The sequence below is a fragment of the Pristiophorus japonicus genome, chromosome 4 (assembly GCF_044704955.1).
Source record: "Pristiophorus japonicus isolate sPriJap1 chromosome 4, sPriJap1.hap1, whole genome shotgun sequence".
NCBI classification, from domain to species: domain Eukaryota; kingdom Metazoa; phylum Chordata; class Chondrichthyes; family Pristiophoridae; genus Pristiophorus; species Pristiophorus japonicus.
The window spans coordinates 74891377-74914296 of record NC_091980.1 but is presented as its reverse complement, the minus strand read 5'-3'; the positions used below and the strand labels follow the sequence as shown (position 1 = coordinate 74914296).

General features: G+C 42.1%; 1 protein-coding gene across 1 annotated transcript in view; it reads right to left on the bottom strand.

Moving 5' to 3' along the window:
• Positions 1-22920, bottom strand: part of LOC139262461 (AT-rich interactive domain-containing protein 5B-like) — a 132441-nt gene that overhangs the window by 12733 nt on the left and 96788 nt on the right. The window contains exons 6-9 of the mRNA XM_070877646.1: positions 22090-22205; positions 16259-16427; positions 5833-5885; positions 4981-5078 (exon numbers count right to left, since the gene is read on the bottom strand). Of these exons, the coding sequence (XP_070733747.1) occupies positions 4981-5078; positions 5833-5885; positions 16259-16427; positions 22090-22205 (436 nt within the window). The remainder of the gene's footprint in view (positions 1-4980; positions 5079-5832; positions 5886-16258; positions 16428-22089; positions 22206-22920) is intronic.

Here is a 22920-nt window from a genome sequence, read left to right as displayed (position 1 = left end):
CAAATAAAATTCCAATATGATACTGTAATTGACCCATTGGGATGAGTGATGGAGTATGAACAAGTTTAATTGGAGTAAACCTTTAGAAATCAGTTCTTCAGGACATGCTTCCACATACCCGACGGTTTACAATGATTAATAGCTCAAGTTGCTAAATATAGTATCTCAGAATTCAAATCAGAATCTGATCATTTGGCCCAAAGCTATAATCCTGTTTTTGTCCACGATCTACCCATTGTAGTCCCGCTCTGCTGCTCACTCCCCGTGTCCTTCTGTACTCTTATTTTTCATGCAACTATTTAATTGCTGGTTAGAACTATTTATTCATTTCGGCATCATCCTGGATCAGTGGTAGTGCACTTGCCTCCGAATCAGAAGGTCATGGGATCAAGCCCCACTCCAGAGATTTAAGACCATTATCTCAGCTGACACTTCAGTTCAATAGTGAGGGGGTGCTGAATTAGAAACATAGAAAATAGGTGCAGGAGTAGGCCATTCGGCCCTTCTAGCCTGCACCACCATTCAATGAGTTCATGGCTGAACATGCAACTTCAGTACCCCATTTCTGCTTTCTTGCCATACACCTTGATCCCCCTAGTAGTAAGGACTTCATCTCACTCTTTTTGAATATATTTAGTGAATTGGCCTCAACAACTTTCTGGGGTAGAGAATTCCACAGGTTCACCACTCTCTGGGTGAAGAAGTTTCTCCTCATCTCGGTCCTAAATGGCTTACCCCTTATCCTTAGACTGTGACCCCTGGTTCTGGACTTCCCCAACATTGGGAACATTCTTCCTGCATCTAACCTGTCTAAACCCATAAGAATTTTAAACGTTTCTATGAGGTCCCCTCTCATTCTTCTGAACTCCAGTGAATACAAGCCCAGTTGATCCAGTCTTTCTTGATAGGTCAGTCCCGCCATCCCGGGAATCAGTCTGGTGAACCTTTGCTGCACTCCCTCAATAGCAAGAATGTCCTTCCTCAGGTTAGGAGACCAAAACTGTACACAATACTCCAGGTGTGGCCTCACCAAGGCCCCGTACAACTGTAGCAATACCTCCCTGCCCCTGTGCTCAAATCCCCTCGCTATGAAGGCCAACATGCCATTTGCTTTCTTAACCGCCTGCTGTACCTGCATGCCAACCTTCAATGACTGATGTACCATGACACCCAGGTCTCGTTGCACCTCCCATTTTCCTAATCTGTCACCATTCAGATAATAGTCTGTCTCTCTGTTTTTACCACCAAAGTGGATAACCTCACATTTATCCACATTATACTTCATCTACCATGCATTTGCCCACTCACCTAACCTATCCAAGTCGCTCTGCAGCCTCATAGCATCCTCCTCGCAGCTCACACTGCCACCCAACTTAGTGTCATCCTCGACCCAGCATGCTACCCCAATCCCATGTGCTTTAACTTTGCTCATTAATCTCTTGTGTGGGACCTTGTCGAAAGCCTTCTGAAAGTCCAAATGCACCACATCAACTGGTTCTCCCTTGTCCACTCTACTGGAAACATCCTCAAAGAATTCCAGAAGATTTGTCAAGCATGATTTCCCTTTCACAAATCCATGCTGACTTGGACCTATCATGTCACCTCTTTCCAAATGCGCTGCTATGACAACCTTAATAATTGATTCCATCATTTTACCCACTACCGATGTCAGGCTGACCGGTCTATAATTCCCTGTTTTCTCTCACCCTCCTTTTTTAAAAAGTGGGGTTACATTGGCTACCCTCCACTCGATAAGAACTGATCCAGAGTCTATGGAATGTTGGAAAATGACTGTCAATGCATCCGCTATTTCCAAGGCCACCTCCTTAAGTACTCTGGGATGCAGTCCATCAGGCCCTGGGGATTTATCGGCCTTCAATCCCATCAATTTCCCCAACACAATTTCCCAACTAATAAGGATTTCCCTCAGTTCCTCCTCCTTACTAGACCCTCCGACCCCTTTTATATCCAGAAGGTTGTTTGTGTCCTCCTTTGTGAATACCGAACCAAAGTACTTGTTCAATTGGTCCGCCATTTCTTTGTTCCCCGTTATGACTTCCCCTGATTCTGACTGCAGGGGACCTACATTTGTCTTTACTAACCTTTTTCTCTTTACATATCTATAGAAACTTTTGCAATCCGTCTTAATGTTCCCTGCAAGCTTCATCTCGTACTCCATTTTCCCTGCCCTAATCAAACCCTTTGTCCTCCTCTGCTGAGTTCTAAATTTCTCCCAGTCCCGGATTCGCTGCTATTTCTGGCCAATTTGTATGCCACTTCCTTGGCTTTAATACTATCCCTGATTTCCCTTGATAGCCACGGTTGAGCCACCTTCCCTTTTTTATTTTTACGCCAGACAGGAATGTACAATTGTTGTAGTTCATTCATGCGGTCTCTAAATGTCTGCCATTGCCCATCCACAATCAACCCCTTAAGTATCATTCGCCAATCTATCCTAGCCAATTCACGCCTCATTCCTTCAAAGTTAGCCTTCTTTAAGTTCTGGACCATGGTCTCTGAATTAACCGTTTCATTCTCCATCCTAATGCAGAATTCTACCATATTATGGTCACTCTTCCCCAAGGGGCCTCGCACAACGAGATTGCTAATTAATCCTCTCCCATTACACAACACCCAGTCTAAGATGGCCTCCCCCTTAGTTGGTTCCTCGACATATTGGTCTAGAAAACCATCCCTTATGCACTCCAGGAAATCCTCCTCCACCGTATTGCTTCCAGTTTGGTTAGCCCAATCTATATGCATATTAAAGTCACCCATGATAACTGCTGTACCTTTATTGCATGCACCCCATATTTCCTGTTTGATGCCTTCCCCAACATCACTACCACTGTTTGGAGGTCTGTACACAACTCCCACTAACGTTTTTTGCCCTTTGGTGTTCTGCAGCTCTACCCATATAGATTCCACATCATCCAAGCTAATGTCCTTCCTAACTATTGCATTAATCTCCTCCTTAACCAGCAATGCTACCCCACCTCCTTTTCCTTTTATTCTATCATTCCTGAATGTTGAATACCCCTGGATGTTGAGTTCCCAGCCCTGATCATCCTGGAGCCACGTCTCTGTAATCCCAATCACATCATATTTGTTAATATCTATTTGCACAGTTAATTCATCCACCTTATTACAGATACTCTTTGCATTAAGACACAAAGCCTTCAGGCTTGTTTTTTTAACACCTTTTGTCCTTTTAGAATTTTGCTGTACAGTGGCCCTTTTTGTTCTTTTCCTTGGGTTTCTCTGCCCTCCACTTTTCCTCATCTCCTTTCTGTTTTTTGCTTTTGTCTCCTTTTTGTTTCCCTCTGTCTCCCTGCATTGGTTCCCATCCCCCTGCCATATTAGTTGAACTCCTCCCCAACAGCACTAGCAAACACTCCCCCTAGGACATTGGTTTCGGTCCTGCCCAGGTGCAGACCGTCCAGTTTGTACTGGTCCCACCTCCCCTAGAACTGGTTCCAATGCCCCAGGAATTTGAATCCCTCCCTGCTGCACCACTGCTCAAGCCACGTATTAATCTGCGCTATCCTGCGATTCCTACTCTGACTAGCACGTGGCACTGGTAGCAATTCTGAGATTACTACTTTTGAAGTCCTACTTTTTAATTTAGCTCCTAGCTCCTTAAATTCGTCTCGTAGGACCTCATCCCTTTTTTTAACCTATGTCGTTGGTACCAATGTGCACCACGACAACTGGCTATTCTCCCTCCCTTTTTAGAATGTCCTGCACCCGCTCCGACACATCCTTGACCCGGCCTTGATCATCGGATGGGTCAAGGAAATTGTCAGAGGTGCCGTATTTCAGATGAGATGTTAATCTGAGGTCCTGCCTGCCCTCTCAGGTTGCACTATCTGAAGAAGAGCAGGAATGTTCTTCCCAACATGTCTTGCCCAACATTTATCCCTCAACCAAAATCACTAAAACTGATTATCTGGTCATTTATCTCTTTGCTGTTTCTGGGAGCTTACTGTGCACAAATTGACTGCTGCATTTCCTACATTACAACAGTGACTACAAAGTACTTCATTGGCCTTGAAATGCTTTGAGGAGTGTCCCGAGATCCTGGAAGGTGCTATATAAATGCAAGTTTGTTGTTTCCTTTTATGGCTGCTTAAACAATTAGTGACACAGAGAATCCCATATTCTAACCATAGTTTGCATAAATAATGTTTTTCTAGCCTTTTTATTGCTTGTTTGATTATCGTAACTTTGTGCCCTCTCGTTACCATTTCACCAACCAGTTGAAATATATCACTATTTCCCTTATCATAACCATTCACTTGAAAACCTCTAACACACCATCCCTTTAACTACTCTGCTCTAGTGGAAAGAAGCAATAACATCTCAAGTCTCTCTTCATAACTTAATCCCCCATTGACAGTAACATCCTCGTAATCATGTTGATGTTATCAGGTAAATAGTAATAACTTCCAAACTTACACAATCTAGAGGATAGGAGCACATTTCACTTCGGGCTCTTGAAATTGTGGACTGGCATTGAACCCACAGGAGAAAGGTCATATTCGAGCACACTTTACCACTTATATCCCTAGAGACAGGTTGTCTTCATCTCCTCTTGGGCTGAACCCAAAGGTTTTCTAATGCATTGTGCCAGGAACTGGATTCACACTGCAGAAGCTCATTTCACATTGGACCCTTTCAGGTGGCAGAACAAGACTACTTTTGTGCCCGTGTTCCTAGAGGTGAAAGGTGTTAACAGATGACACCATCCAGTCACTAATGAAAGTCAGCGAACCTTGACTATCTCCACTTGGAGGGGATATAAACCTAAGTTCCAGGGTAAAAGACAGTGGCTGAAGACTCCTTTCATCAACCCCACACCATCTCATTAAGCCACCAATCAGGTATCAGATTTTCTCCATTGCCTGAAGAAGTTTAAGGTTTCACTGCGAGCTGGAGTTTTAAGAGTGTAGGCTGGTAGTGAGGAGCAATGTACTATACCTCTCGTAGTGTCTCCTGGTACAAGTGGCAGCGCTAGTGCTCCCTGGGTTACCACCCAGCTCATCATAGATGTGTTTCCACAACCGGCGGGCAGTTACCTGCAACAAGACGTCAGGAACTTTTAGTAAAGGCCGCTGCTAGCTTAAGAACTTTTTTTTTTTTACAAGCTATATAACTGATAACTTTCAAATGTAAACTCAATTTTGCTCAAAATACTGACAAAGGTTTAAAGGGGGAGTTAGTTATAGACTGTGGCTCGGCGCTACCCCAAAATGTACGAATTGGAGTTCATCAGCTGAACCTTTAGTATGTAATAAGTCCTCAGGGTTTTTGAGCAGGTCAGATAATTACTCTGTACGCACAGTTACTAGCTGCTCGGTGGAGGAAGGGAATTCACCAAATACCACAGCTGCAGCAAACGGAATATACCGAAGCAGGTAGGACTATGGGATGGTATGCTACACTTCAAGGGAGGCTGAGAGAAACAGGACACTGCTCACTCTGGAATGCCCGATTGCATCGTAGAAGAAGAGAGGGAAGGAGAATGGAAAAGCAGGATTCATACTTGGTGATTTCATACTTGGCGATTCGGCAATGTGGACAAAATTGTTAAGAATAAACGCCTTAAAGATATGGCATGGGGACTGAAGCAGCAGGGAGGAAAATCCCATCTTAAGTGAGGGCGGTGGATTGGAGTATCAGTTACCTCCTCCAAAGTGAATACAGAGTTCTGAACTGAGCATCTCCTTCATTACGTTATTGTGCCTGCAAGTTCCATGAACTGTTTATTTCAAAACTAGTTGCAAAGACATGTTTTAACAGCTCTGAGGAAATAAGAGGAAGGAAACTTACCGCCTCGTATCCTCCAAGTCGTTGTGTAACAGTGAACATTATGAACAGATCAACTGGTGGAAAATGAGAAAGCATGTCAGTGTGGGTGGGCAGTGGATTTTTCGAAATGACTTCAAATTCATTGACTGCACTTAGAACGCTTCTTGAATTCAAACACGAGCATGGAAAAGATATTTAGATGCCAAGGATTTTTTTTTGGGGGGGGGGGGTATTGCCTACATTGGACCACTACATTTGTGACGATCACAGCACAAACCAATCCCAGGTTTGACACAATTAGCACTAATGCAGCTACGTAACTCCAAAAGAACCACAACAGAGGGGGCAAAAGAACATCAGTTTGGGTTCCTTGGCTGGGAGAGGGAGGAAAGGAAGTGACTCAGCTCTGCATTAATTATACTGGATATGACTCAAAAGTCAAGTGAAAAAATGTCCCAATAACCATTATAAACATGAATTATCATTTTAAAGAACTAAAAGAATATAAAACTTTGCAAATGTTGCCAATTCTTGTAGACTACAGTAGTTAATGATTTCACTTTTGGAAATTCCCACACACCCAAGGTCACCCTTTTACACCCTGAAAATGATTGTCGATATTAAGAGTTTTAACACGTTCAAATTAAAATGATTACTGAAACAGAAATGACCAGATTTACTTTTAAAGGATAGAAGTGTGAGTCCCACCAGCAGGGTTCCTTTTAATAATCAAATCAGCTGAAAAGAATTTGAGATCGCATTGAAAATGACAAAGTTGAAATGGTTTGGGTAGCAGGAACAAAAACCTGCTACCAGTGCTAGAAGAGCATGTGTAACAAGGCCCAGTCAGTATACAGAAGGTATAAAACTCAGGTAATGGAATTAACACTTTTTGATTAAACAAAATGGAAATCCTTGACCAAATATAAAAAGGTCAAGTTATCTCGATCTGGATTGTGGTACATTTGAGCAAAAGCTGATTTTGGTTTGATGGCTATGAAACGATAGTGCACTTCTTGACATGGTTTATTTAAAGTCACATGTGGATATTTTATGACCATGCACTGAAGCTGAGCATGTGACTCTGCTTTTGAAGCAACTCTGAAGTGTTGCCAGCTGCATTGGAAAAGGTTCAAAATCAAATACCAATAACTCATCCTCCTCTGAAGGCATCATGTCCTACTCTGTTAGTCAATGAAGAGGTTATATTTTCATACAATAAGCTTAGCCAGTCTTTCCCACATTTCTCTCTGTGCCTCATGAAATACTGCTCGTTCACTCTTTGCTCTCTTTGAGGAAGCCCGGATATGAGCTAATTTAGAAGAGACAAATTGTAAGATTTCTTTAGTCATTCTTCCCAGCATGCAATAAGCGAGCTTTATGTGCCTATGCTGTGTTCTCCATGTTGGGAACATAGGAACAGGAGTAGGCCATTCAGCCCCTCAAGTCTATTCCACCATTCAATGCAATCAGACCGTGGCTAATCTGTACCTCATTTCAATTTACCTGCCTTTGATCTATATCCCTTGCTAAGTTTACCTCACAAAAATCTATCCACCTCAGTCTTGAAATTGTCAATTGAAACAGCATCCATAGCCTTTAGGGGAGAGAAAATGTCACATTCCCATCACCCTTTGTGTGAAAACATGGTTCCTAATTTCACTCCTGAATGGCCTAGCTCTAATTTTAATTTTCCTAATTTATGTGTCCCCTTGTTCTGGGGGGAATCACTTTCACAATTATAAGTTTGCCTGGAAAACAGTAAACTCCATGTTATACTGGATAGTGGCAGCAGAGAAACAACATATAATTTCTCTGGAGAGTAATACGATTTTACATTATGGGTGTTGATATTAACTCCAAGAGCACCCAAAAAGCATTCAATCAGCAGCTTACTTGCCAACACAGCTGTGGACAGATTTGGTTCGTCCAACTGCTCTGACTGAAACTAAGTTGCTCCTACTGTGATAAAATTACCTTGTAAGCCAGTTAGGGATGAGTACAATAACATTCTGGAACACTCTCCTCCTCATTGGTCACACCACCCGCTTCTGGCTGCTCGGCAGAGTTACAGAAAAACAAATCCATCAGATAAGTAATACTAGATCTCAAGCGACTATCAGTTCTAGATATAAATTACTGCTCATTAACAAATTAGCAATAATTTATAGCTGGGGCAGGGCACTCGTTAAATCGATAGATCGGAAAAGTGATCATTCTGAATACACGCTTGAGCTCACCAATATCTAACAAACCTAACATGAATTTTTTGAAAAAGTAACTAAAGTAGTAAACAGGGGAATATCTATGAATGTAGTTTATGTGGACTTCCAGAAGGCATTTGCTAAGATGCCACGTAAGAAACTGTTAGCTAAAATTAAAGCCCACAGAATTGAAGGCAAATTATTGACCTGGTTAGAAGAATGGTTAGGTGATAGAAGACAGCATGGAGGGATAATGGGTATGTACTCGAATTGGAAGGAAATGATTAGTGGGGCCTCAACTATTCACTATGTTTATTAATGACAAAGATAATACAAGAGAGAGCCATATATACAAGTTTGCTGATGACACAAAGATTGGTGGCATAGTAAGTAGTGTAGACAGGAGCATAAAATTACAAAGAGACATTGATGGATTAAGCAAAACTGTGGCAGATTGATTTCAACGCAGGTAAGTATGAGGTCATCCATTTTGAACCAAAAAAGGATAGATCCAATATTTTTTAATGGTGAAAAACTAGGAATAGTGGAGGTTCAAACAGATTTAGGGGTCCATGCTCACAAGTCACTAAAATGTAGTGGTCAGGTCCAAAAAAATGTACCGCATCTTAGAAAGGAAGTATTGGCCTTGGAAGGAGTGCAATGCAGATTCACCAGAATATTACCAGAGCTCCAAGGGTCAAATTATGAGGAGAAATAACATAAATCAGGCTTGTATCCCAGGAATATTGAAGGTTAAGGGGTGATTTGATTGAGTTTTTTGAAAGGAATGGATAGAGTAGATAGAGAGAAATGTTTCCACTGGTGGGGAGTCCAGGACAAGAACAACCTGAAAATCAGAGCTAGACCATTCAGGAGAGAAGTTAGGAAACATTTCTTCACACAAAAGATGGTAGAACTGTGGAATTCTCCACAAAATTCCATAGACGAGTTCTTAATAATTTGAACTCAAGAATGTGGAACATGCTTCGGGGCCAGAAGAGGCGAGGGCCCAGGGGCAGCACGGGCCAGCCCACACTGCAATATGTGTGTGCCCATGCAGCAGGTGGTCTTCAGTCATCTTGGGTAATCCTTGCCACTGGACCAAGACCCAGCTCTGTCAAGCCCGTGTGGTGGCTGGTGTGCAACAGCCACCACACGTTAAAAAATCCACGCACAAGCAACTTCCACCCTTAAAGATGTAGTTCTGGATCTGGAATATTAGGTCCTTCATTGAAACACTTGTGAACTCATCCTTTTTTGGTGTGGAAGCAAGTCATCCTCACTTCGAGGGACTGCCTATGATGATGACTTTAAAGTCAATTGAGGTATTTAAAAGGGAGATAGATACATACTTAAGAAGTAAGCATAATGAGAAATATGGAGAAATGGCAAGCAATTCGGATTAAAAAGAGCTGGCATAGCTAACAAAAATTAAGAAGCAGGTTCAATGGATCAAGTAACCTACTTCTGCCCCATCCATTCTTAACAACCGGACAGAACCCAGCTATGGAAAGCTAATGAGCTAACGCAGTGAGGAATGAGGTAAAGCAATCATTACAGTACTGCAATGCTTTCTTCCTGTGTTTACATCGCATTACAATCAAATGGGTTTGTTAATTTTTTTAAATCATCTTGCCCAGCATCTTAAAAGTGTAAGATATAATATCTTCTTCCCCTCTCCTCCCCTAAAGAAAAACTTCTAAAAAAGACAATTTCCATCCTCTTTTAACTTTGCAGTGGTGTCAGTTTGTACCCAAGCAAACTGCCGGGTGAGGTAGTCACATCCTGGTATCAGAAATGGGATGATGGCCTCTGTCACCTTGGACGCTGTGACAGATGCTAACTCGGACTCAACTAAATTCGTGACTCATGTCTCCAGTATGCTGATGAAAAGAAATGGTGCTGAAGCAGCTGCTATAGTTGCCTCTGAAGCAACAGATAAAGATGAATCAGTGGAATTCTGGCAGACCCCAAGGAAACATTTTGAACACGAGTGCTAGAATGAGCGTGGCATAGACAGGGTAGAGCACAAGAGATGGATGCAGATCACTGGAGCAGTTCAACTGCTCCCACAGAGGACAGAGACAATGCAACCTAAGCCCAAAAGCCAACCAAAAACTTAGAGAGCAATGAGGACATTGGAACAATTCTCGACTTTTTTTGAACAACTCAATGGCCATTTGTGGAATGGGACAACCTATCTGTTACCCACTGTTTGTTATTGGCAGAACTGAGGTGTATTTACAATGGTGGGTACTGAACAAACTGAGGACCACTGAAAGTTAAAAATGCTCTACTCTTGCTCATTGAAAGATAGATGAAGAGGTTTACCCCCAGAAGTTTTGCTGCCTGTACGTCAAAATGAAGTAAAGACCACAGCATCCTCACATAAAAATTAAACATTTTACCAAAAGCAAATTGCAACTTGAGGGAAATAATTTGGAGCAGATAGGGGAATGAATTAAACATCTTCTCAGGGTGAAGCCAAGAATGCAAATCTGAAGATAAACATAATCAATTACAGCTCTTAGATACCCTGACTAACCAAGGAGACACTTCGGAATAAAGGATACAGTAACAGACAGGCAAAATACCAGCCAGGGCATATTGGTTCGAATGCACAAAACCATCCAATACATCTTGTACTATGTTCCACAAGGCCACTTTTGCTTAAGAATTAACACAATTCCAGAATGTTCCATGCCACTTCAACCACTTCCCACAAGAATAATTTATCTCGGACTGCTGAGTTGCTGACTATTGCAGTGAGTTTGGGAGGGGAGAGAAAAAAGTACAAGCATTTATTAGTTCAGGGAGCTGACAAAACCTATGTAGGCCAACATTTATTAACCAAGTACACAGACTACGATCAAGAGGTCCAACTACACTGTGTACATGGAGATGTTAAACCTGCCTCTATTTATGTTCGGATTCGTAGAGGGTCAGGCGTATTTCCGTATTGTTGAAGTAGTGGCCAGCTTGCTCAAAGACGTAGTCCTGGGATTTAACTTCTACCTGTTAAAGGATGTTACCTCAGAGAATTTAAGTCAGTTTGGTTACTATCTGAGCGAGAAGGCAAATAATACAAAGGAACTTGAACCAGAAGAAATATTTTCACTGGACATTAGTTTGGTCACCCTATAACTTAAATTCAGGAACAAACAAAGCATTAAAGGTACCACCAAACAGATAAGATGGAGGTAGTAGCATCGCATGGGTACCTACTCACGTTGTGCCTTTCCAGGCCAATAACAAAATCCCATATTATTCCATGTTTTATGTATTAGTAGTGTTACCATATAACTGGGAAAGTTAAGAGTAAAAGGTTTTGAGATTTATCCAAATCCCTAGAATAAAAATAAAGTTGGACAATTGCAGAAATTCTGAGGCATTCACCTATGACATTGGTCCATGGCATCCCATTGCCAAGCTACTTTCAGACCACTGAAAAGAATTTCACAAAGGTTCAGTTGCCCTTCATATCTATGTTTTGCAAACCACTCTCAGAATGTCAGTGGAAAATAACAAGACACGTCCCATTCCAATATACTTACTGATGCAACTTTTAGTTAAGTTAAGGAGAAAATGCTGCTTCTGAGTACTGTAGATCATTTGTTTTTGTGTGAGGGCTACTGACAGCAGAGATTTGTTCCTACATTAGCTGGCCTTTATCATTTTACAATGATGCCTTTTGTTTTCCATGGGTCTCGACCACAATTCAGAGGCTATTGAACTAGATACTAAGGAGATTACAAAACGTTTTATTTCCCAACTGTTGAAGGAACTGCACAATATGGTTTTACTGGGAGTCCAAGGTGATATAAACCACGTGGTACTATCCCCGAGCTTGGATTAGTAAAGCTGTTTAATAAATCTTCAAAAATTATGCTGCTCAAGTTTGTTACTGATGAACCAGATCACTGGGATTCATTAGCTGTTTTTAAGACAATATTGTGAAAAGCACATCAGGACCATTTACGTTCAGTGTTCCAAAGGTTACAATAAGGTTTAACTATTCATCTAAACAAACGTGCATTAAGTCAAAGGTTATGTGCTTGGTAATAGGCTGATGAAACCTGCAGTATCCAAGACTGAGGAAACAAACAAATTGTGCCCCATCTCCAGGAAGAAGTGCAATCTTTGGGTTCTTTCAGGTTTCTGTAGTATGTTCATTGCCCACTTTGCAATGCCTACAATTACACACAGATTTTAATGAAAAAATCCATGTTTTATCCATGCAGATAAGGCAGATCCGATGTTCAATGCCTGACCTGTGCTGATGTAGTTGATCTCAGCTACAGTAGTAGAAGAGTTGCATTTTGAGGGTGTAATTTTCACTTTGGGCGCAGGCAGAAATTTGGCGGTAGCAGATTGCCCGGCTAGTAAACATCCAGTTGTATTTTCCTTTGCACTGAACTCAGTGGACAGCAAACCCACAACCAACAGTTTTCTGGCCACATCCAAAGTGAAAATTACCCTCTTCATCTGTGTCCATGGGTAAGGGAGAAAAAAATATCAGCTAGGCTCCTAACACCAGACCACTATCCATGGCCCTGTACTAGGAAGGGTTTGAAAAAATAACCTCTGCATCACGAAGCAAAAGAGATGTATATTAATGCCAGACAGCTTAGTCTGCAGAATACTATCAAAGAATGAGGGTCTTTAAGCTCTTCCTTGAATTCTTTAGGCTCACTGTGTTGGGATAGCCCTGTTCACTTTGGAAACAGCAATAGTTAATTGCCAGGGATCTCGATCAAGGGTGCAGTATCCAGTCTACTGGTCAGCCCCTGTACCTAGAGGGGAGAGAGGTCAAGCCTTCATCTTCCTATCCATAGAGGAAACAACAGAACTAGGGAGCACATGTTCTGTGTCAGTGGGTAAGTTACTCTTGGGCAAGGTATGTTCAGCCTATCTTAAGAAAAGAGCAAACCAGGCACACAGCAAACCTTGGTCCAATTAAATGATAGGTCTGACCGTAAGAAAGTATTACTTAACCAATTAACAGGGCTGGTGTGATGTCGTTTATTTTGTTCTTTTTTACGAGAATAGACTGAAATGATAAATTACGGTGAGATTTGTTATAACTGCTTTATTCACTTATGACTAAAATAAAGCAGCTTAAAATGATTCATATCTGGCTTTGTCTCACTAATGTGTTAATTAATCCAGCTCCAGGAAGATTGGGGACAAGCTTATGGTTAGCAGATCATATAGCAAGGTGGTTACACCCCAGGTCACACTATGGTATAACTATACAGGTGCGACCTCCCAGATCCAGAGTTCCAAACTCCGGAATGTTCCGAAATCCAGATATCGCGCAGATCGGTGGAGGGATTGTCCGAAATCCGTAAAAATGTTCCGAAATCTGGACATTTTTTTCACAACAGTAAATAATACAGCACTCGCCTCACCTCCACACACACCCCCCCAAAAAATTGCACAAAAAAAAATAAATCGCAAAACATTTACAAGACACTTAACTATCGAATCAGTGCAAAAGAATTAAAAAATAAAAACTTTAATTTACCTTTTTTTGCAGGTCTTCATACCTACCGCTGTCCCAATGGTTGCAATACTGGTTTGTCCCAGGCGCTTTTTTTCTTATTAACTACGGGTCACCGCTGAGCCAAATAGGTTTCTGGATTCGGGATGTCAGATTTCGTCTCCGAAATCCGGAAATACCCGAACCTCGGCCCAGGCGCTCCCGGATTTGGGACATCAGAACTACGTTCCGAAATCCAGAAATACCCGGAATCCAGAAAGGCCTCAGTCCCGAGGTTTCCGGATTTGGGAGGTCGCACCTGTATATTGAGCAATACTGGCAAAATCCCAATCTTAAGGGATGTGAATGCCACTTACTGGAAACCAGTGATGCTGAATCCATGAAAATATCTAGAGCAGACCTAAGATTTGTACAAGAATATAACATTCCCCATTAGGCATTCCTTTAGTACATAAAATAAGAATGTTCATTACTGCTCCGAAAACCTGCAGGGAGCTACTCCAGCCAAAGTTTGAATCAAAGTTGGAAGGGACAGGGAGCAGCTGTTTCATGGCAACCATATTACATGCAGATCCTAAAGGTGCTGGCTTCATACACTAAAATCTAATTATAAAAACTCATTATAACAGGCAGGACATCTGATATTTCCTTAGTTTTTTGTCTAGCACTGGTAGCACTTAGTTTTTTTTTCGTCGGCCGACTGCCACTTTCCCCCTTGTATTATTTAACCAATTGCTGTCCAGTGGACCTATCTGTGGTTTGGTCAGCTCTCGATTATGATCAGGTGACCTTTCAGGATGGATTGTCTTCTCCAAATAAAGGAACTAGGGAGTGGGTGGGGTGGTTATTACACCCTTTAGACTCATATGTAAATGCTCATTAAAGCCCAAAATAGGGTAGAAATGGACAGTCTCTCAAAAGAGTAGCCCTCCTCAAACTGGGGAAAGCAATGTAGCTGTCTGGTGACAGTTTGGAGAAAGCCCATGGTATCCAATTCCTGCGTACAATGATAAGAAAAGTTCTTTTTCAACAGAATCATCTTTTCAGACACTTTTGGCTGAATGCCTGTACCTTTTAATGTTGCAAATCAGTCATAAGTAATTATTTTGTCATGATGCAACATCCTGCAATTTGCACTATAGAGTGAAACTTTCCCTTTCAGTCTTTTCATTTACCTGCGCTTTAATTTTAATCAGTAGTATGTTTTAAAGTGCCAGTATCTGCCTCTCTCTGTCTATCGAAGAGTGAAGAATGTTTCTACTTGGTTACTGAAACACAGTGACCTACTTCATTTACCAGCACTGTTTAGAATCAGTGAAGTGACATTGAACGCAACATATACTGACTGTACAAGCAGTTGTTTTAGGGGCCAGTTGGGCTAACACACTCTATGGCCCGTAAGTTATGGTCAGACAGCGAAGTAAAGGTATTCGCTGCCCACCCCAAAGTAAGCTTCACACAAAGATCTCGCAATCTCTGTGGCGAGAAGTTCAGCTTTTCTGATGTGCAACTGAAATTAGTGCAAGTAAATGGGGAGTACCCAATGTGAACCCTGTGATGTCAACAAGTTGTCTCAGCAGCCAATCAAAATGCAGAATTCTCTCAGATCGAGAACCAGAAAATGAATAGGCTCTTTTGATTCTAAATTTAAAAAAATGTTATAGAGTAAAATAAAGTTTGTGGCTCGCAAATCAGGAAAAGGTATACCTGACATAAGAATGAACAGACTTTTTATTAAAAATATGTATTTTTTAAATTTTCTTTAAAATTTTAAATTTATGAAAATTAATAAATTTGACACACCACAAAATTAAAATTATTTTCTCAGGTCCATAACCAGTGTTTAGCAGTCAATACTCCGTTAAAGTCCCAGTTACACCTAAAAAAAGATCTAACTTTTAAGGGTGAATTTAACAGTGTAATTACTGGGGGGAAGAGCTGAAGTTTGTGTTAGTTTCCCTGATTTGAGAGATTTAATTGACTGCCAGCTGTGGGGGGCGGATGGGGATGGGCAACAGCGCAGCCAGTGTCGGATCAGTGAATGACTGACTGTAACTTCAGGATTTCCACGTTAGGATGCTGTTTGTTCACTGCAAATTCCAGGCCAGTACATGCTGAGCTCTGCTCGGAGCATTGGCATTCATTCAAACTCTTCATTTTGAACATTACCACTGAGTACAGCTGAACAAGTGTCAACTTATTTGTTGCGGTGAATACCTGGAAAATCACTTCACTCTCCGATGCACTGAGAGAAGCAGAACACTCACACATTAAAACATGCTACAAATTAACGTTTAAAGTACCAGTGAGGGGAAAAACTGAGTAGTGGTGCCAAAAAAGAACTATCTCCTGCAACTGTCCCAACATTTTAACCATTTGTCCTGTGACTGCCCTGTGATGTTCATCACACTAAATCACTTGCCCTATTCATAAGAGACCAGGCATTTTCCCAGGCAGAAAGCAATAAAATTCAACAGCAGAATTAGTTCCAAGCCACACCTAATGACCAAATCAGCATAATTATCGGCTATGGACCAGAATAGCTGGTCATCTCTTGGGTCAAGGGTGGCGTATAGCAGTGTAAGAGCAAGATGGCGGCGAGGTAGAGAAATTCGAATGGTGGAGTGCTGCACTTGCACACACAACAAATCTGCCTTTAATGAAGTTGGATCCCAGTCAACTCATTTCTTGATACATCTGCCAAACTAAACATGCTTGAATTTACAGTCTCCTTGCTTACTTTTCTTGAAGCCCAGGTGAGGTATTCTGGCGATGGGAGTGTTGCGGTCACACATGAAATTATGCAAAGCCTTCAGGAAGTGTTGCTCTGCAGAAAGAAGTTCGCTTGGATTGGCTGGTTGATTCACTTGTGCATTTCCAGCTGCCATATTTTCTGATTCAACTTTATCCTGGAAGGAATAAAAAGATTTCATTAAAATTCAAGAATAAAAGACTGAACCATCCTGTGACAAGGATGCCATGGTAACAGAAGACGGTGTTGCAGTCTGGAATATGTTACTCAGAAGTGGAATACCTCATCGAGGGACTTACCTAACTACTGGGCAACTCGCTTAGGAAAAAGGCCATTGTGATGTAGAGAGTGTTGATAATCTATATTCTGCCAGGAGAACAGGTCCATGTAAACCTTCTCATTGGTCTTACTACTGGTATCTGTTGGGTTTATATAGTCTATCCAGCTGGCCTCCTATTAAGAAGTGAATGAAGAAGGGACACCAATTCTGCACAGGTTCAGACAAGTTTTGAAAATTTATGACAAATGATATGCAACTGTTCTATGGAAATAACCTAGCACTTGTGGTGTAACTAGAACAAACCACAATATTTCTAAAAGTCAACATGTAGGATCTGAAGGGATGTACAAATAAGATCTTATTGCTTATACAGAGACTACAAAATTAGTCATTCAATTACATGCCAACACATGGAACTAGAGACGATTATTGGGGTATTATTTTCTGTTGTTCAGTACAGGTTAACCTCCCTTATCCGGGACTCCCTTATCCGACACCACCCATCATCTGGCATGATTCCGGCGGTCGGGGGTGCATGCGCAGAACGTGGCCGACCTCCACCCCAACTTTGGACCCACGCCGACACGTGGCCGGGGGCTGCGCTGACACTCGGCCCGCTGGGACAGAGCCAACACTTGGCCCGCGCCGACACCCTTCACGGCCCGTCCGGGGTGCCGACCTCCTCTCCCCCTCCCCGACCTCGGGTCGCCACCCCTCGGGTCACTGACCTCCCCATATCCGGCAAAATCCCTTATCCGGCACAGGCCAGGTCCCAAGAGTGCCGGATAAGGGAGGTTCAACCTGTACTACATGGAAATCTATATGATGTCCTCCCTTCAGATCTCAACTTTTACTAAATGTGTGGATGGAGGTACATAAGACAGGTCTAATGATTACCTTTCCTTTCTCAACTAAAATCTTCATTACTCAAATAAAAAGAAAAAGAAATCACTGCCTCAGGATGCAAACCTGCTGCAAGTAGCATCATAGGCAATACAAGGTAGACCAACAGTGGAGTGGGAGGATGCCCTGATCTTAGCTGGCAAGTTTGGGGAGGTGCTGAGATTCTCCACAGCAGAGGAGGGAAAGAAATGGAATGCAAGTCGGACCAAATCAGATTTATGCTCTTACAAGCAGCTGGTTATCAAACCGGATCGGCAACAGTCTTAGAACAAAGATTGGCCTGTTTTATAGACACTGAATTGCTTATTTTCTTAAAGGACAGAGTAAGGAACATTTACCTAAACAATGTGGAACAACAGGAAATATAAATGGTAATTCAAGTACCTCCCATTATCCCTCAATGCTCAATATTGTCACTTATCTGCTTGCGTCATGCAACATTTAATATTTGTGGGATAGTTACAGTAACTACAACAAGACCATTTGACAGCAGGAGATATCATAGCCAAGCCCTTCCTGCTCCAACATCCACGTTTACTCAGGGGCTGCAGGAGTGCTACCCATAAAAACTTTTGATGACCACTATATAGCTCCACCTCACTCGCTTTCTCAGACCTCTGATTGACTCCCGACCTCCACTGCCTTTCCTTGCCTCAAGTCTCCAACTAGCTTATGTCCACTCCCTTCTCCTAGGTGAACGAGAGCGAGATTGATCCTATGGAGGAGAAATTCATCCTCGATTATGTGAGACAACTTCTGTAACCTACTGTTGCTTTAAAATACCATTCAGGCAGCAATGGTGTCAGAGGGTGAGCACGTGAAGATTCAACACTGGCATTCCGTGCAGATTTTTCCAAGTGATGTACAGCAGTGGGGCCACTGGCATAATCATGAACATATAAGTGCTAATGTTGTCACCAAGCTTTAAAACTGTGCGCGATGTGCTTCTTGTTTGATAATCTCAATTCATTATCTCAAATTGCTCCCACCAGGATCGGCACCAGTGGACATCACCTTCATGTTATGAAGCCTGAAATGCTCTCTCCAGATATAATTCAAACATGGAAAGCCAAAGTCTAGAATTTCTCACAGTTCAAGTAGACACAGCATGAAAATTGTGCCTTACTTAAAGTGTAGTGAGAAAATGTACACCATTTATTGCCCCAAAGCAAAAACTGGCAATATGCAGATAGTAACTCCGAAGATAATGAAGCTCTCCCATCAAAATGTGTAATCCTGGTAATTGATCCCAGTGCTACAGCAATAACAGTTCTGAATCATAACCATCAGGGCAAATTTTTTTTCCAGCTCAACATCAGCAAGACAGAAACTTTTCAGAAACTCTGTGCCCCAAACCTTGATCCCATTCCCCTACCTAGACACTTACTTAAGCTCAACCTGACTGTATGCAACCTCGGTGTCCTGCTCAGTCCTGAGCCAAGAACTTCAAACTCCACAACCTGCCCATCAAGACTACCTAATTCCACCTCTGAAATATCGTCCATTTCTGCCTTTACCTCATCCCACTGCTGTTGAAATTCTCTTTCACATCTTTGTCACTTCCTAATTCAATTTTGCCAATACATCTTGCTGGCTATCCAAGCTCCACCCTACATAAACTCAGCTCATCCAGAACTCCTGCATCCATATCCTATCCCATCGCCCTGACCTCCACTGGCTCCCTATTCTTTACCCTTCCAAAGATAGTCTAATGGATAGCCTCCCTCCCTATTGTCGATGATGGAGCCATCAGCCATTTTGCTCCTACACTTTAGAATTCTTTCTGTAAATGTGTAATTTGCTATTTCCCCATAATACCTGTCTCTTTGATAGCATCTTTGGCCACTACGTGTCTAGTCGTCTCCTATTCCTGCTCAGATCTAACTCGCAACTGCGAAGCCTTGCTCCCAACTCTGCTATGTTAAAAGGGACTACGTAGGTGCAAGTTGCTGCTGAAACATACAAAGAATTTTGGAGGAAAAATGAACTTGCATCCATATAGCGCTTTTTACATTCTCAGAACATTCCAAGAGCTTGCAGCACAGTAAGTTTCCTCTTTAAGTGAAGACACTGTATTTTGTAGGCAAACAATGGCCCAGAATTTGCAGTCACGGCGAAGTGACGGTGATCGCCGCTGGCCTCGAGGAATGCTACCCACAAAGCTCTCATGATCTCTGTGGTGAAAACTTTAGCTTTCTCAACCTTAATTTGATTGTAGCAATGTCAAAAAGGGATCCCCAGCATATATTAGCAGTGATGTCATCAAGTTATCTAAGCAGCCAATCACATTAAGGAATTCTCAGACAGTATTTTTTTTTTAAAAAGAGAGAGCAAAATAATGATTGGGACATACACACGGGGTTAAGGTAGAAGCTGAAATAACAAAACTTTAAAAAAACTAAATATATATAATTATTTTAAAAATCTAGTAATTTTCTATCACAATAGAATAATTTGACATTCTGCAAATATAGAATACAGGACCAGAATGGTTGTTTAGCAGTTAATGTTATTAAAACCCCAGTTAGACCTATTTCAACAAGGCATAATTTTTATGGGATGTTTCAAAAGCGATATTAGAGCGGAAAAGGGGACGTTTTCGTCAGGTCAACTAATTTAATTGATTATCGGCTATGGGGAGATCCACAGCGCAACCTGTGGCAAAGCAGGGAATGACTGACCACAACTTCAGGATTTCCGTGTTTATCTGCGCAGTCGGTTTCAGAGGGGTAATAACTGCGAACACTGACAGTTTTGCTGTTATTACCACCGCAAAATGTAGGCTGTTGTATTGGTCGGCGATAAATCTAGATTTATACACCAGGAGAACTCCCCCTGACCTTCACAAAGTACCATGAGATATTTGAAATCCACTTGAGTAGGCTGACGATGCAATACTCCCACAATACCACACTGGAATATCAGCCTAGATTACGTGCTTAAGTCCTGGAGTGGGATTTAATTCATGACCTTCTGATGTAGACATGAGTGTGCTACCACAGCTAAGACCAACACTAGATCTATGGAGATATCTAGTCAAACCAGTTTATCCCATTCCCAAGAAGGATTTCTCACTCATTAAATTGATGCATTGGCTCAGTGCCAAATTTATCTTATAATATTCCCGTGAACGCTCCGAGACATTTCACTGTGTTAAAGACGCTATATAAATACACCTTTTTGTTGTTGCACAAAATCTGGACCACTATAAAAATCAAGATGCAAGCACTGAAACAAACACTCAACTTCCTAAAACACCCTCTTTACACACAGGCATTCATTCATTCAGGAAAGCAAATTGAAACTTTAAACATGCTTTCATAACACTCCCCCAGAATGTGCCACAGACTGATCAAACACAGCCTGCCTTTTCATTCCATATTGTAATAGAAATCTATTTTAGCAGGTGTAAGCATGACTTGGCAGTATAGTAAATGACCAACTGAGGAAAGAAAGAGTAAAAGCTAGGACTCTTAGGTGGTTCCATATGACACATCTGCTAAAAGAGGATCAGAACCAAACTAACCCTCTGTGACAGACTTGATAAGTCACTAACTCAAGCTAGGCAGGCTTACAGTAATACATGGTACCGTTACTGCTGGAGTTCCCAAGGATCAATCCTTGGCCCCCTTCTATTTCTCATCTACATGCTTCCCCTCAGCGACATCATCCGAAAACACATCAGGTTCACAGTACTCTCTCAGTACATTTCTTGGTAAGGCATGTCCTTATGAGGGATGAGAACAAACTCCATATTGGCAAACAGAAATTCTACCTATGTCAATTTTTCTATAGCTTGGTTAGGAGACTTAAACATATCAGCTGTGGCCAAGTGGTAGCACGCTTGCCACTTGAGTCAGAAGGTTCAAATCTCAATTGAAAGACTTGCGCACAAAATCTAGGCTGACACACCAGTGCAGTGCTGAGGGAGTGCTGCACTGTTGGAGGTGGAGTCTTTCGGCTGAGACAGTAAAGCGAGGCCCTGTCTGCCCTCTCGGATAGCATAAAAGATCCCATGTTTTGAATAAGGGCCGTCGAGTTCTTCCTGGTGTCCAGGCCAATAGTTATCTCTCAACCAACATTACTAAATCAGATTATCTAGCCATTATCACATTGCTGTTTGTGGGACCTTGCTATGTGCACATTCTCTACATTCCAACAGCAACTACACTTCAAATGTTCTTCACTGGCTGTAAAGGGCTTTGGGGCATCCAGAGATTGTGAAAGGCACTGTATAATTGAAGTATTTTCTTCTTTATGTGACTAGTTTCAGTGCCTATCAAGGCACCCAGCTATCACCATTAGGTGGCCTTCAGAAATATGACAGATGTAAATCATAAATAATGGACATGAAATCACACAGCACCAAATTGAACACTTATTTATACTAAGTGTTCAGCTAAATGTCCAGGAAACCAATATGCAGAATTCTACAGGCTAACTGTGGATGACCCAGATTCTGTGGTAACAGTTTCATCACAAACAAATAATGGAGCTTCTATTACCAGAGACCGCCAGCTTGTGGGGTCAGGATTTTATCTAGCAATCGAGACAAACTGTTACTGATCAAACCCTGGGGGGCGGCAAATCCTCCAAAGTGAGGCCTCCCCACTGCAAATGATCACCCATTACAGACCTGATCCTGCTTGGCATCCGACTGGCTGGGCCGCCGGTTCTCCTGCGATGGGCTCTCGTCGTCCTTTGTGCCTCTCGGTTTCTTCTTCTTTCGGGATCGTCCTTTGAGATTGGCTGCTGGAAGGAGGGAGAAGTGTCAGTGCTGTACAGACTTCTTATTTGTTTTTACTTCCTTCCCCAACCCCCCTCCAATAAAAGAGTTGAGCTTCAGTCCAGCCAAAATAAATTCAGCAAGAGCTGAAATTTGCATACAATTTGGTGTTTGTTTTTCCCTCCCCGCTGCGGTTTGCCTCGGGTATGAGGAGCAATTTCAATAAAGAAATATCAAATCACAGTTTAAGCAAGCACCCTTAGGCAAGTTACCAGGTATTCCTGGAAAATAGAATCAGAAGCAGCACATAGCCGTGAACTCACGGCACCATCTCCGTGCATCTCATCAAACTGGGGGCTCAAGATCCAGCCCACGTGCTGACATGAAGTTTTAAAGCATTCAGTCCCAAAGAGTTCAACCATATCCCCCACCCCAGCCAACAACAAAAATAAAGGCCATGAAAGTTTCGTTGGAAGGATCAGCAACCGAAGCCTCTTTTTTGTTGTTTAATTTGCATTGGGATACATACACGCTGTTGCAAGATTGAAATGTAAAAATGAGTACATGCAATCGCTGCTGCTCATCTGCACTGCCGTCAATATCAGCCTGTCGACACATGCACTCTGCCCGTGACCAACCCCCACTGGCTTTGTTCCACAGGGCTGGTGACTGCACGCAGCACATTTAAAGGGACAGCCTGTGCAGCCGCAGTACTTCAATTCAAATGGCAAGTCCACCAGG